General features: G+C 32.1%; 3 protein-coding genes across 6 annotated transcripts in view; 2 read left to right on the forward strand and 1 right to left on the reverse strand.

Annotated features, from left to right (window-relative positions):
• Nucleotides 1–6,686, reverse strand: part of LOC111000774 (nuclear pore complex protein Nup98-Nup96) — a 57,736-nt gene extending 51,050 nt beyond the window's left edge. The window contains exons 1-6 of one of the 2 annotated variants that reach the window (XM_045633077.1): nt 6,537–6,686; nt 4,035–4,143; nt 2,833–2,961; nt 2,044–2,244; nt 1,341–1,490; nt 699–835 (exon numbers count right to left, since the gene is read on the reverse strand). In XM_045633077.1, coding sequence (XP_045489033.1) covers nt 699–835; nt 1,341–1,490; nt 2,044–2,244; nt 2,833–2,961; nt 4,035–4,077 — 660 coding nt within the window. In that variant the 5' untranslated portion in view covers nt 4,078–4,143; nt 6,537–6,686. The remainder of the gene's footprint in view (nt 1–698; nt 836–1,340; nt 1,491–2,043; nt 2,245–2,832; nt 2,962–4,034; nt 4,144–6,536) is intronic. The other variant, XM_045633076.1, reaches the window with a different exon arrangement.
• A 50-nt stretch (nt 6,687–6,736) lies between these two features.
• Nucleotides 6,737–10,391, forward strand: LOC111000772 (putative nuclease HARBI1). 2 transcript variants are annotated; one of them, XM_022270336.2, is made up of 6 exons: nt 6,737–6,834; nt 7,007–7,486; nt 7,575–7,843; nt 7,997–8,149; nt 9,023–9,179; nt 9,895–10,391. In XM_022270336.2, exons 2-6 carry the CDS (start codon nt 7,119–7,121, stop codon nt 10,373–10,375), a joined length of 1,428 nt encoding a protein of 475 aa, XP_022126028.2. In that variant the 5' UTR covers nt 6,737–6,834; nt 7,007–7,118; the 3' UTR covers nt 10,376–10,391. The 2 variants fall into 2 exon arrangements, with proteins under 2 accessions (XP_022126028.2, XP_045489034.1); XM_045633078.1 differs by having other exon boundaries at nt 6,737–6,829.
• Nucleotides 10,392–11,860: 1,469 nt separating this feature from the next.
• LOC123690163 lies at nt 11,861–13,668 on the forward strand. 2 transcript variants are annotated; one of them, XM_045633172.1, is made up of 2 exons: nt 11,861–11,978; nt 12,229–13,668. In XM_045633172.1, exons 1-2 carry the CDS (start codon nt 11,942–11,944, stop codon nt 13,641–13,643), a joined length of 1,452 nt encoding a protein of 483 aa, XP_045489128.1. In that variant the 5' UTR covers nt 11,861–11,941; the 3' UTR covers nt 13,644–13,668. The 2 variants fall into 2 exon arrangements, with proteins under 2 accessions (XP_045489128.1, XP_045489129.1); XM_045633173.1 differs by lacking the exon at nt 11,861–11,978 and adding an exon at nt 11,994–12,142.
• The last annotated feature ends 260 nt before the right edge of the window (nt 13,669–13,928 follow it).

Raw genomic sequence — 13,928 nt, forward strand, 5'->3', positions numbered from 1 at the left:
AAAGGATTGCACCTCGAGTTTTATTAGCCATTACATTTAAATAATTTGGGATGCTGGGAGGCAAGTCCAAGAATTCGGAGGCGTTGAAAGACGAGTACATTGTTGTACAGAACAGTAAAAAAAAATTGGCGATTAAAAAGTGGCGGAGAGTTTATTGCCAGTTCTTCTCTTCCGTTCTACGCCCTTGAGAACTGGCAGTAAATGTAAAATTAGAAGCCAATAATGCAATTCTTTTTTTTGACGTTCATAAGTGTACATGGTGTTACATATATGAATAAATGATTTTTCTTGTTGTTGTACAGAAATAAAGTAATTTTTTTATATTATTTAAATAAAAATACTAACAACGACATTGTAATTTTCCAATATTGGAACGAAGTTCCTTATCGCGCGTTGCGAAAATGGGCTAGACGGAAAAAAATTAGACGCGATATCTCTATAATGGAAAGGAAGGTTTTCGTAAAAAAATGTACATAGGTGTCAATAGATGTCTCCTTCAGCTATGTTGTCAAAATGAAACAATAAATTAATACAAAACAATAATTTTAGGGACTCTAATTACTTAAATTGAGCCTACCGATTTAATTTATAATATAATAAAAAAATATTACAATTCCTTCACAAATTCATCGAAAGGAACTTCGTTCCATCCGAGTGACCCTTGACACTTAGTTTTTTTATGATATCTGAACATATACCTTCATGCATGTGATGCAGTGGTGTCGTATGTTAACCGTCTGCGAGGCTCCTCCCTTGACGACGACATCTGTGCCTACCACGGGGTGATACTTCACGTGGGCTGTACCAGCCGCTTGCTGCTGCTGTCCAAACGCACCTATACATGTTTCAAAAGACAAGTCACCATTTCAAAATATACATTTTTTTTTAAACACAATCCTATCCTAAGAGGTGGCCCAAATCCACAATGTACACACAATATAAAAAAAACATAAGAAAATAATTAGGAATTTCTTTTTATTTATCACAGAAATACATACAATATCCTTACAGACTATGCAAATTCTATAATGTCGAGAAAAAAAAAATGTAAAAAAAAATAATAAATTATAAAACTTTTATCGGCTCAACTAACTGTATTAAATTCAATCCCTACATCCCATATAAATGAACCGAAAATGATCAATTTTTAGCAAGAAGTTTTTAAAGAAAAAAAGAGTTTAAAAAACAGTGATGAGAGTTAGGTAGGCAATTTAATCAAATCAAACACACAGAAATCAAAAAAATTGTATGCTAACAATAAATTATAATAAAAAAAAACATCATAATGCAAATTTGTACCTATTTAATATCATAGTTTCTTTTACTTTGATATCACTCACCAGTGTTAGTAGAGAACAGTCCCCCTGACGCTGCACCACCGCCCAGAGTATTAGTGGGCTGGCTGAACAATCCACCGCTTGTTGATGCACCAGAACTAAACAGGCCACCAGTTGAAGGTCCCGCTGTCGGAGTACTACCAAAGCCAAAGCCTGGGGAATAAAACATACAATACCAGCTTGTGGCGAACATATTTCCATTTTTTTTTTTTTTTTTTTGAATGGAATCTCGCTGTTGGCTATTTCCCTATTCCACCGCGTCGGTGACTACACCACTATGTAACGACACACTACCATGAGCAAAAAAACCTTGACCAGAGCTGTGGAACCCTCTGCTCAGCATAATTCTGCCAGAGCCAATTACAGCCACATCACACAGGCATTACACACGTAAACTAAAGCTTGTTCTCCAAAAAAATGTTATCTCTCATTCATTTTCTTTTCTTTGATTATTGTTATTTTGTGTGTTTCTGTGTGTGTGTTTTGTTAGTTACACATTTTATGTCTATGTCTAAATATAATCTTATTTCTTCGTTGTTCTCTTTTCTTATGATGTATGATTTATTTCAATCTCTGACTTTAGACCAGTGTTTCCCAACGTGTTGTACGATATAAAATCAAATCTTCTATCTATATCTTTTAATAATAATACATCATAATTATGGGAAAATATTTTTTTTCTTATAGAAAAAGATGAGGTACTCACCAGCTGGTTTAGCACCAAACGCTGTATTATTTTGAGTGTTCCCAAAAAGACCAGTAGACGAAGTGTTGGCTCCAAACAGACCACCAGTGGTTGTACTTGCACCAAAGGATCCAAAACCGGTCGAGCCGAACGCCGGAGTGGGGTTGGCAGCAGGGGCGCCTCCAAATAGGCCTCCGGAGGTATTGGTTTGACCGAAGAGGCCTGTACACATTAAACCAAATCTGTATAAAATGTCAATTAGCGTTTCTACTAGTCATAGTGGGCACGTTTTGTTCGATTTCTTTACAGCACCTCAAGTAGATACTGGGCGTGAAAATAATAATAAGCCTATTTATTTATAAAGAATATATCTTGGGCCGGATACTGAATATTCAGCCAACCTTGGTGCCGGATACTGAATAAACGGCCAAGCTTGCTGCCGGATACTGAATATTCGGCCAACCTTGGTGCCGGATACTGAATAAACGGCCAATAATCTTCCATTCACATACAGACACAATATATTGACAAAGAACGATCAATCTAAATATAAAGAAAAAACCCTCAATAGTTTCACTGAACAAGACAAGTAAGGACTGGATTTTCAATGAGGTTGTATTGACAGGAGTGTACATATTAAAATACGCACTCCAATATAAATATACATTTGAATAAAATAAATATATTACGTTTTAAAAGTAACACCTAGTCCTATTCTAAAGGCCAAAATAAATATTAATATAAACAAGTATGTTCTGTACACAAAAATTTAGATTCATGCTAAAAAAAGATGTATACATAAAAACTTACCGCCTCCGGCAGTAGAAGTATTGGCGGGAGATGCGCCAAAAGCGGGAGCAGCCCCGAAGGCGCTGGTGCCTGTTGCCGGCTTGAACCCACCAAACGGTGATGACGTATTAGCTCCGGCGTTGAACGACCCTATGATATTGTATACAATTGAATATTATAAGCGCAAGTAAGAAATGAATTTGCGTTATAAACGAAAAAAAAATCTTTAAAACAATATTTTTATTTAGCTTGTGTGCTTAGAATTGAGCCAATACATTTCTTAGTAATATAAATTGCTAAAAACACAATTGCATTTAGCTAATACATGTCAATCAAATCTGTCAAATATTTAGGTAGCATTATACTCTGTGTTCAATACATTTGCAAGATATTTACGACAATTTCAGTCTTTGTTCATACGGTGCATGTACATTGTACATGCTTACGATTAGTTCCAAATACGGCCACCGAGCGCTGCTCATGACTATCATACAAATAATTATGTAATAATGATTAAAATATAATTATTGCTACATCTATAAGGTTTATAATCATTTATCAAAAACCTTTAAAGATAAGAATGATAAAGATACTAGATTTTAAATTTTGACTAAATTAGCTAATTTTGTAAAAAAAATTAGTAAATCATAATATATTAATAATGTGATTATGTTGTGATAAAATATGAGAATTGGCCATGATATGATTATATTATAATGTAAAATCCTACCTTTTAATTATGTAAACGATTTTGTTTATACTATTATTGATGGCAGAATATTATACCACCTTAATGTTTTTGTACCATATTCTTAAAAATAAATGAATTTTAATAAATTTAAACTATCCAAATTACGGTATGTACATATTATTAGTTCTAAAGATCACAAACTTATGAATGTGTGTTTGAATTAAGTGATGCACACAACAAGCATATATAATATTTGTAAAAGGATTTATTAACAAATATAAATATTTGACTGATCTAGATTAAACAATATTAATATATTTGTTTAGAAATTGTTGATATACATTTCATGACATAAGTCTAAAATATTTGTTATATTTCTATCACTAAAGATACTACACAGAATAAATTCATGTTTTGTGATATTATGTTGTTGTTCAAGAGCTTTATCATTTGTTGTCAATGTTAAATCAAATAACTTAAAGGAGTCCTGAGGCAAACCTCCTAAACAACTAGTGCTTATAAAAAAACTCACCGAAGCCGGAAGTGGTGTTACCAAACGTCTGCTTTTGAAACATTGTGATAGTTAGAGCTGGATGATTCAACTATCCCCACAATTTTGTTAGACGGCTATCATTTTGTACCTGTAATAAGTTTCATAAATACACTATCAATAATTCACAGATTAAAACACAAATATTGAAAATATGTAGTTCTATTAGTAGAAGTAAGGTTAAAAATTAAGAAGGGAAGAGATCAAGAAAAATAAAGAACTTAAACCAAAAACAAATTAATTTATTATACTTTCCTATGCCACATGAACTTGTCACAAGAAAGCTGGCATGTGACTTTCTCTGAGATAGTCTTAGGTGTCTCCAATACATAAATGAAAGTTTCAAGGACAAATAAAAATAACTATGACCTCATGTTGTGAGTCATAGTAATAACAACATTGCATAATGTTTATATGCAGTTGTGAAATATGTACTAATATGAAGTTTCGTTGCTCATTTTCCTTCACCAGTGTTTTGCATTTAGAATCATTTTAAGTAATATCAGTACATGGTTTTGGAAAATTTTTGGCTTGTTTTTCTGATTGAGATAAACTCAATTACTGCCAGAAAATTTATGTGGTTTCCAATAGAATTAATGGATAGAAATATTCATATTAGTTAAATATGTATAACTGAACACAACCTAAATTAGTTTGGCTGTGTATAGTTTATTCAAATACACGATACTTATACCGTGATTCCGAAATTGGTCTGTATAGACCCCTAGGGGTCTATGACAACCTGCAAGGGGTCTACGTCAGCGGAAAAAACTTTGGGGGTCTACAATAGTGGATCTCAGGACACACTGATAGTAACTATTTACTTACATCATACTATCTTATAATATCAAAACATATACATTATTTATAAAATATCTATGAAGTAAAAAATTTATTATACATATATTATAATGTTTATAAAATTGTGTAAGTTGTAGGATGTAGGTATATATATATAGGTATTCACTTTGTGGTCACAATACATTTCAAACTTGTAAAAGCAAAAAAAAAAATTCAATTTATAAATTAACATGTGTTTTTACTTTAAGTTTTTAAGACAAAACTTCACTACAGTTAGAAATTTACAGGAAATCAATATCAGGTAACCCCTTACCCGACACAGAAAAACATTTCAAGGGGTCTACAACACAAAAAAGCTTGGGGTACTCTGGTTTAGATGATTATATTTACTGCTTTATGAAGGAGTTATTGACAGATTGATAAGACAACTAAGCACCTTGAATATTGCCAAGTAGAAATTGGGCAAGTATGCTAAGGAATAATTAAAGAGGCAGACAAGAAAGAAATAATTTCAGTATTTTCCAGTGTTTATACATTTCTTTCTTGTATTTTTAACTGTTCTTAAAGCAACACTAAACAATATAGATTTTTTTTCCACAAAAGTTCATAAAATAGAATATAAGGTTCATGAAAAAGTACATATTTAAAACATCCCAATCTCCCACATTCTCCCGATACATTTTTATTCTGTGGGAAGATATATGTAAGGAAAAAATGGGGGCAAAAGTATTTTTCTTTTACATTAAAGTTTTCTACTGTCATCATAGAAAGATAACTGTAGGCTGGGAATGTATAAACAAAAAATCACTAAATGCCTGAGAAGTTCCGTGATGGGGGAATTAGAAGAAAGCTAGTTACAATATGTAACTGACTGATATGTATCTATCATTTTTTTTACATTGATTATTTACAAGATAATAAATTCATTTTATTTTACTCTCACCTAAGCAAACATTTTTACCAACTAGGCAATTAATCAGTTAATTTACTACGAAACTAAGTGCTTACTGAAACTTGTATTTTTTAAAAACATACCTAAAGTAGCCAAGAACTCGTATAAAGCCTTTGATTATATATGGTACTCACATAATATAATATTTGTAATAAAACTTTTATTCTATTATCAATTAAATTATGTATTTATCGAACATTTTAGGCCTAATTTTCTGGGTAGTCAAAATCATAGCAAAAAAATTATGTTTCTTGGAATTAAAATTAACAATCAGTAGTCTTACATTTTTTGAACAAAAATTAAATAAAAATCATAAAGACATAAAACTACATTTTCCAGATCAAAAATATAATGAATAGTAAGTTTTACAATACTATAATTATTATTTGTATGGGAAAATATATTTATCTAATGGAGTAGTATTATTTATTTTTACGAATATTCCTGTATTCTAGTACTACGCAGTAAAGTTGTCAAAATTTACTACCTATATGTTGAAATCATCTTGTATATATTTGTTATTAACGTCAAATGGAGTCACAATATTTTTTTGCATCGTATATATACATCTCCGGACTTTCTGTTGTTTTAAAAACATATACTAGAATGACGTAAAAAGATGACGAAAAAAGAATAATGAATACCAAATTCATCTAGATAGAAAGCGTTACTTTTAAGGTTAATCTAAAGAAATACATAAACAAACAGCACAAATTCAGAATTATACGTACCAGAACTACAAATTTATAATGGTTATCGAGAAGTGTAATTGTAGCGTTAAATTAGCAATCGCCGATATTTAAATATTGTAATTTTCTAATAATTCCAGCTCAAATCCGAATTCACAACGAATAAAATTTGATAGTTAACTGTCAATAGACAATCCAAATCTAGATGATGTATAGTTAGCAAGTTGCTAGATCATAAAATCATAAACTGTCGTAGTTTTCCTTTCATGGCTGTTATAGAAGAATATAAGTCTACGTAGGGTTATGGATACTGAGATGCAGCGTCAGAGCATTCTGTAAAGTAAAATGTTATTTCAGTTATAATATTAATAAATCAATAAATGTCCACATGTACATAAATAACACACAAAATAAACACAGTATATGAAAGTCTTGTTTCGTAAAATAATATTCACAAAATATGTTATAATGGAAATAGTGTTTTCTTCTACAGTTTAAATTTATACTTGTAGGTCGGTCTGTGAACTTGTGATGTGCGCTCTATGGCCTGTGGCGGCAAATGATTTGTTTATAAATAAAACATCTAATTGATGAATTCAATAAATAATTGTTTATAAAGTAAAAATGAGTTTAGAATTATTTACTAGCGATAGTGATAGTGATTTAGAAGTTCTAGCTATGTTATCCGATTGGAATAATAGTAGTAATAGTGATAGTTCCGATATCATGGACGTCGAGGATGCAAATATTTCTGAAGAATCAGATGATGATAATACTAAGGCCGGCGACGGTATAACAGTATATGCAGAGAAACGAAATGGTGAATTACATACAAATGAAGAAGATAAAAATAGGCCTTTGAAATTACGAAGGGTTAATTACATGCAAACTTTGGAGGATGCCGAATTTACTTTCACGTTTAGATTATCGAAGACGGTTTTAGAGCCTTTGCTTGCTGAAATAATGCCCTATGTTCGGGTTACTTCTGCAAGGTGTGAGAAAGTCATATATATAAGAAGTATTATTTATAATATATGGTTGATGACAACACGACATAAAAAAAACTTTATAAATTTACAGAAATAATGGTGTAACACCATTCCACCAATTATTATTAACATTAAGATTCTATGCAATGGGAACTATGTTATCAACGGTTGCTGACTATGTGGGAGTGGCTAAATCCACTGCCTGCAGAATTGTAAGAGATATATCATCAGCTATTGCAATGTTGTATGATAAATATGTTTTCATGCATATGGATGGAATTGAAAAATTTCATAGAATAGCAAAATTCCCAAAAGTAGTTGGTGTTGTTGACTGTATGCATGTTAGGATAGACTCTCCTCGTAAGTATTTTTGGTTATTAGAAATATCTTGCAGCAATAGCTGACAACCTAAATATTCATGTTATAAATATGTATCTATTGTTTATTATAATTAATTAATTTAAAATGTTATAAGGCTGTGTTTTGTATTGGTCTTTCTTTAATTGGTTACAGGTCATGACATTGGTCCAGAATTCCGAAATTCTCAAGGACACTTTTCATTAAATGTCCAAGCAATCTGCGATGCTGATCTTAAGATAATGAATATAGCTTGGCAATCTGGCTCTTACCATGACACTGCTGTTTTTGATAATTCACCATTAAAGGGTAAGTAAATGTGCTTAATTTTTTATTAAATCAAATGCCCTCACATGTATTTTAGAAATATAAAACGGATCCTACTTATTAGAACCAGATAGGTAATATAAATGAAAGCATAAACTTGCATTACGTATCTGCCAATAACTGGTACAAAATAGACCATATCTTTGCCAATTTCATGGATAACTTTAATAATAGTTTATTAATGGTATGTCAAATCATAGTTTATGTACAACGCCATGGGTGTTGAAGTACCAACAAACTACAATAGCTGTATGTATGTTAGCTATTCTTAAAAGTGAAACAAAAACAAGAATGTCATTGCTCAAAGAGTAATAAATTGATTCCATCCCACTTTATAGGATTAGATGGAAATGTGTTGAACAATAATACTAAAATGCGCAATTATACAATACAATTTCGTAATAAAAAAATTACACATCAGATGGGTGTTACTTTTACTATACCCTAAGTGTAATGTAAGTTATTCTTATTTCTATTACTTCGTGTTCTGCAGTATGGACCCCTTATGGGAACCTTCTCCTGAACTTGAGTTGTGTAGTGAACTGTCAAAAGTTCCATTATTTGTTAGTGGCCATAGTAGTTGATGTTTTGTAGTTTTTAGTATGTGTTTGTGTTTTTTCACTTCTTGTGCATGTTTGTCTATTTCAAATCTCCTGTTGCCCTAACAGTGGAGTGTATTTGTAAATAAATAAATAAACAATATGTACATTTGAATGTGTTTTTTGCTTCTTCCATCCATTTCCTAGACCTTTAAATTAAAAGGCTCTGGAAAGACTCGAACATCCACTTCTACGCATCATTTGAGTATTTTCAGCTTATGGAGACAAGTTTTGGGAAAATATTTATTTTTTTCAGATGAATTCGAATCAGGACAATATAAAGACTGTTGGTTATTGGGTGACAATGACTTTCAAAACAGATGGTACCTACTCACACCCATTTTAAACCCAACAACAGAATCGGAGAGACGTTACAACGATTCTCATGCTAAAACTCGGACTGCAATTGAAAGGTAATGGTTAATTGGCTTTTAACAGTCCAATTTTTTTTTATCTGTCTTAAAAAACAGGAAACAACAAAACGCAGTGTCAACATTGAGTATTTTCTATATATATGGGCAAATGGGCAAGGGTTTTCAACTGATGTAATGCCGCCGCCATGAACTTTCTCAATGCCTGAGTTAGCGTAGCTTTTAAGAATTGGTACGCTCTTTTCTTGAAATACTAAGACGAATTGGTTCGGAAATACTTAAGTGGGTAGCTGGTTCCACTATATTCTACTCAGTGTAAAGTTTGAACTAGTTCATAGTCTGTAATTTACGTTTACGCGGGTACATTAAAATACACTATGTATATTTCATTACATTATTTATATGAAACTAGCTATTTTTAGATGACCTAAAGTCCTAACTTTTTAGATGACCCTAACTTTTTTTTAGATTATCCTTACTTTTAAGATTATCCTAACTTTTTAGATGACCCTAACTTTTTTTAGATTATCCTTACTTTTAAGATTATCCTAACTTTTTAGATGACCATAACTTTTTTAGATTATTCTAAGGTTTTAGATGACCCTAACTTTTTTAGATTACCCTTACTTTTTCAGATTACCCTATCTTTTTACCTGACCCTAATTTTTTATATGATCCTAACTTTTTAGATGACCGTAATTGCTGCAACTGGAATCCCAAATTGAATTATTCTACTTAAGTTCAGTATCTTTTTCAGAACTTTTGAAGTGTGGAAACGAAGATTTCCGGTACTGGGCCTAACTTTAAGAGTATCGTTGCCAGTTATACACTCGATTATAACAGCGACAGCAGTACTACATAATATTTGTATTATAAATAATGTTGTGGATGTCCCGCCTGAGAGCGCTACAGATGAACCAGATTCTGGCAATATTGATAATGTTGCAAATGCAGAAAACCCTGGCTTAGATATTGACAGTCAAATGTTGGATGCGGGCGAAAATTTTGAGCCTGCCAATTGTATTTTGGACGCTGGCAATGTTTTAGATAGTCAAGTGGTCACTGGCAATCAATTGGACGCAAATAACATGTACAATGGCATTGATGTACAGGTAGTCGATTTGCAAGATGTCAAAGATTTTGATAGACAAGATGATTGTCAAAATCTACCAAGATACTGTTTTGATTCCAACGATTTTGATATGAGGGGTTTTGTTCTTAATAATTATTTTAAATAGATATATTTATACACAATGTTGTTTTATTTAGACTAGCTGTGCTCTGCGGTTCTGCGTGCATTCAGTCACATTACAAGACTTTTTGTTAGACATGATATTGTGGACTTCTATGTCAGTATTGATGTCTTCTATAAAACTGTAGTACATAAATTTGCTCTATTATCAATAGTTGTCGCCGTGTATGCGATTGAGAAATTTTTATTTCTGGTATACACCTTGGGTTACACCATCGTAAATTCATACAGAATGTAACTGAAAATATTCTATAGCCTATGTCCATCAGGGATAACATAGAGCTCTTAACTAAATCAGTCCTGTAGTTTTGCAGCCTAAACAATATGCATCAAATAATATTAGTGACATATTTGCAATCGTAAATTTGATTTGATACAATTAAATTAAGTAGACAGCAGTATAGAGACAAAATTCCTTAAATTTAGCTGAACTGCTATGCATGGTTTGTAGATGTCACGAAATATTGTGTCATCCAGATATTAATATATATAAATCTCCTGTCACGATGTTTGTCCGCGATGGACTCCTAAACTAATTAGTTTAGGAGTCCATCGCATCCAATTTTTTTTTAAATTAAATTGGCACACCGTGAGCAGTCTGGTCCAATTTAAGAGATAGGATAGCTTAGATCTATAATTATAGTCGCAATTTTATTTTATTGCAAATTATATGTTTCTTATTTGATAAATTCTAACAGATGGCGCTGTGTTAAAAGTACCAACGTTTCACAGACACAAACAGCTATCTACCTTTCACATAAGTTCTCCTACCGTTTCCCTTGAATAGTTTACTACTATGTAATAACAGCAACCTTAGCCATCGCAACGCTTGGCCGAGTCTGCTAGTATATTATATAGAACAGGGGCCAAACGGGCAGGAGGCACACAAGATGCTAAGTGATACTGTCCATGGCCAATCACATTGCCAGTAGGCTCGCAAGTTAACGCCGGCGAATGCTTTTAAGAATTGGTTGGTTAGTTGCAGGACCATCAGTGGCGTATCAAAGGGGGGGGCGATGGGGGCGGTCCGCATCGGGTGTCACCTTTTTTGGGGTGACAAACACACGGTCTCTCAACTATAATAACAATGTACAAACAAAAAATACTGTGCTAGCTTAAAAAAATCTTTTTCAGGGATCCTCCACTAACACTGGCACAAACCTATGTAGAATTCGGGGATTCCCGCAAGAGAGCATGACGCTGTCGTGGGGGATTCCCCATACCATACTTGGGATCTTTTAATAAATGATCCATGTCCTTTATAATATCAAATTTATTGCTTTTTACTCTCGATGGGGTGACACCACCAACTTCCGCACCGGGTGTCACCCAATGTAGCTACGCCACTGCCCCAAGACGAATTGGTTCGGAAAGACTTCAATAATTATACTAAATATGCTTAGGATAATTGGGCAATGCATTTATCTCGACAGTATTATTATGTATTTTGTTGTAAAATTGCTAGCAACACCATGTGTAAAGTGCTCTATAAAACGCATGAATCGTAAAAAGAAGTTTTATTACACATAAAATACTGAATTGAAACAAGAATATGTTTTTCATAAAATTTATAAATTTCCTGGTAATATGTAAGATCTCTTTTTATGTTATATATTTCTCTTATAATAAGGGTTCGGTATTTATCTCGGCTACATTGTTTGGCTTGGCTAATCTGAATTATCATTAAAAAGGCACTGGTGATGACGCATGTAATAGTCAAGTAGTCTTTCTACTAATCTACTATTTCCTGAATGTAGGTTAAGGCTACTAAAGTTCCTGGGTAAAAACTAACAATATTATGTAATACGTATGTCGTTGAACTTGGGTACATAATTTCAGATATGTATCGTCCAATACTTTCAATTACTGTTGAAATCGACGGTCAAATTGATTTAGGGCGTGGTTGGCTACAAGAATTTCCTATTTGGACACAAAAAGAAAAAACACATTCACGATTCCTTCGGACTGATGAACCCAAATCGTATAAATTAGCCGCTACTGGCGAAGAAGATACAAGGCACGATAACATCGCAGTACAAAAATTTATAGACAGTGTTAACATATCTTCGAATATAAATACGTTGCATAAAATCCAATCTAATAAAAAGAAAGAATATCTTAAACAAAATAAAAAGGAGAAAAATAGCAAAAAGAAAAACAAGAAAAGAGGAAATAAAAAAACACAATATTCTGCCTCTATGGACAGTCTCGATCATGATAAAATAAATTTGGACGATGTTTCACCAAAGCTTGATGCTAAACCAAAAAAAGGAGCAACAAGAGGAATAGATATTAAGACAAGTAAAGAGATCAAAGCACGTAAAGTTAAAGAAGATAGAAAAATAAACGATTTCATCCAACATATTTTTAAACAAACACTCAAAGTACTTAATGACATTAAATCGAAAACAGCTAATAATCAACTTAAGAACGAAATTAATTCACTTAAACACACTTTCAATGAAAAATTTGGTAAATTCATGTCAGAAACTTACAATCACACGCTAAGAACTAATTTAGGAAAACAGAAAATAATTCTTAATACAATTGATACATCTCATAAACTTTTACAAAGACTTATTAATAATTTATACAAAGACATGAATAAGGAATCGTTAAGAACAGAGATTAATGCAGTTAATGCATTCCAAAAAGAAGTAGATCGTGAAAGAGATCTAGAAAATAAACATGCGTGTAAGCAGTTTAATATATGTCACCTTAATGATGAGTTTAGTGACTTTGTTTCTGATATAATAGTTATTATTTTACTATCGGATGACAGAAAAGTGAAACAGGCATCCGACGCTCTAACCGAGGCTATAAAAAATACAGACTTTGATAACGTTCTTAATTACGATTTAGAAAATAAACTCAAAAGCTATTTGGGCAATATAGAGAAATGGGATGCCTTCATGACGAGAGCTATGTTCATAGCTGTCAAAGCTCTAATAAGAAACAAAAATAAACCAATAGCGATATATAATAGTCAAGACAATTATTTAGCTAATAAAACTGTAGCGTTTCAAAACATTATTAATTTGGCAAATGAAAAGTTACCTAAAAATGATAATGTCAACGAATGGGAGAAAATAAAGCAAGACTTAATCGATTGGAAAGAAGATAAAAATAAGGAGCCGCTTAAAATAGCAGAAAGTTTTATTAGACAGTTTAAAAAGAAAGTGTTGGATACGTTGGACTTTGATGGCAGGAAGCAGTTTAATAAATCTATGGAGGTTCTGCTGTCACATTTTTAACATATCCAATTAAAATATCTTTATAGCGTCGAGTTTTAATATTAATCATATAAATCGTTACTCAAAAGATTTAAAAATCTGAGTGGCTTTACTCTCGTGGACTTTTTGATAAATTTCAGTCGAAATTATAAAAACACTTGTAGACAAGAAATTGTAAAAAATATATCATACACAATACACATAATTGTAAAATATCATTCTCGTTTCTCATCTCGATTATGTCCAATAGGCAGAGGCGAATTTGCAGACCTAGCCTATAGACAAGATACTATGATATACTATATG

Source organism: Pieris rapae, chromosome 22, assembly GCF_905147795.1.
Source record: "Pieris rapae chromosome 22, ilPieRapa1.1, whole genome shotgun sequence".
In the NCBI taxonomy this organism is placed as follows: Eukaryota; Metazoa; Arthropoda; class Insecta; order Lepidoptera; family Pieridae; genus Pieris; species Pieris rapae.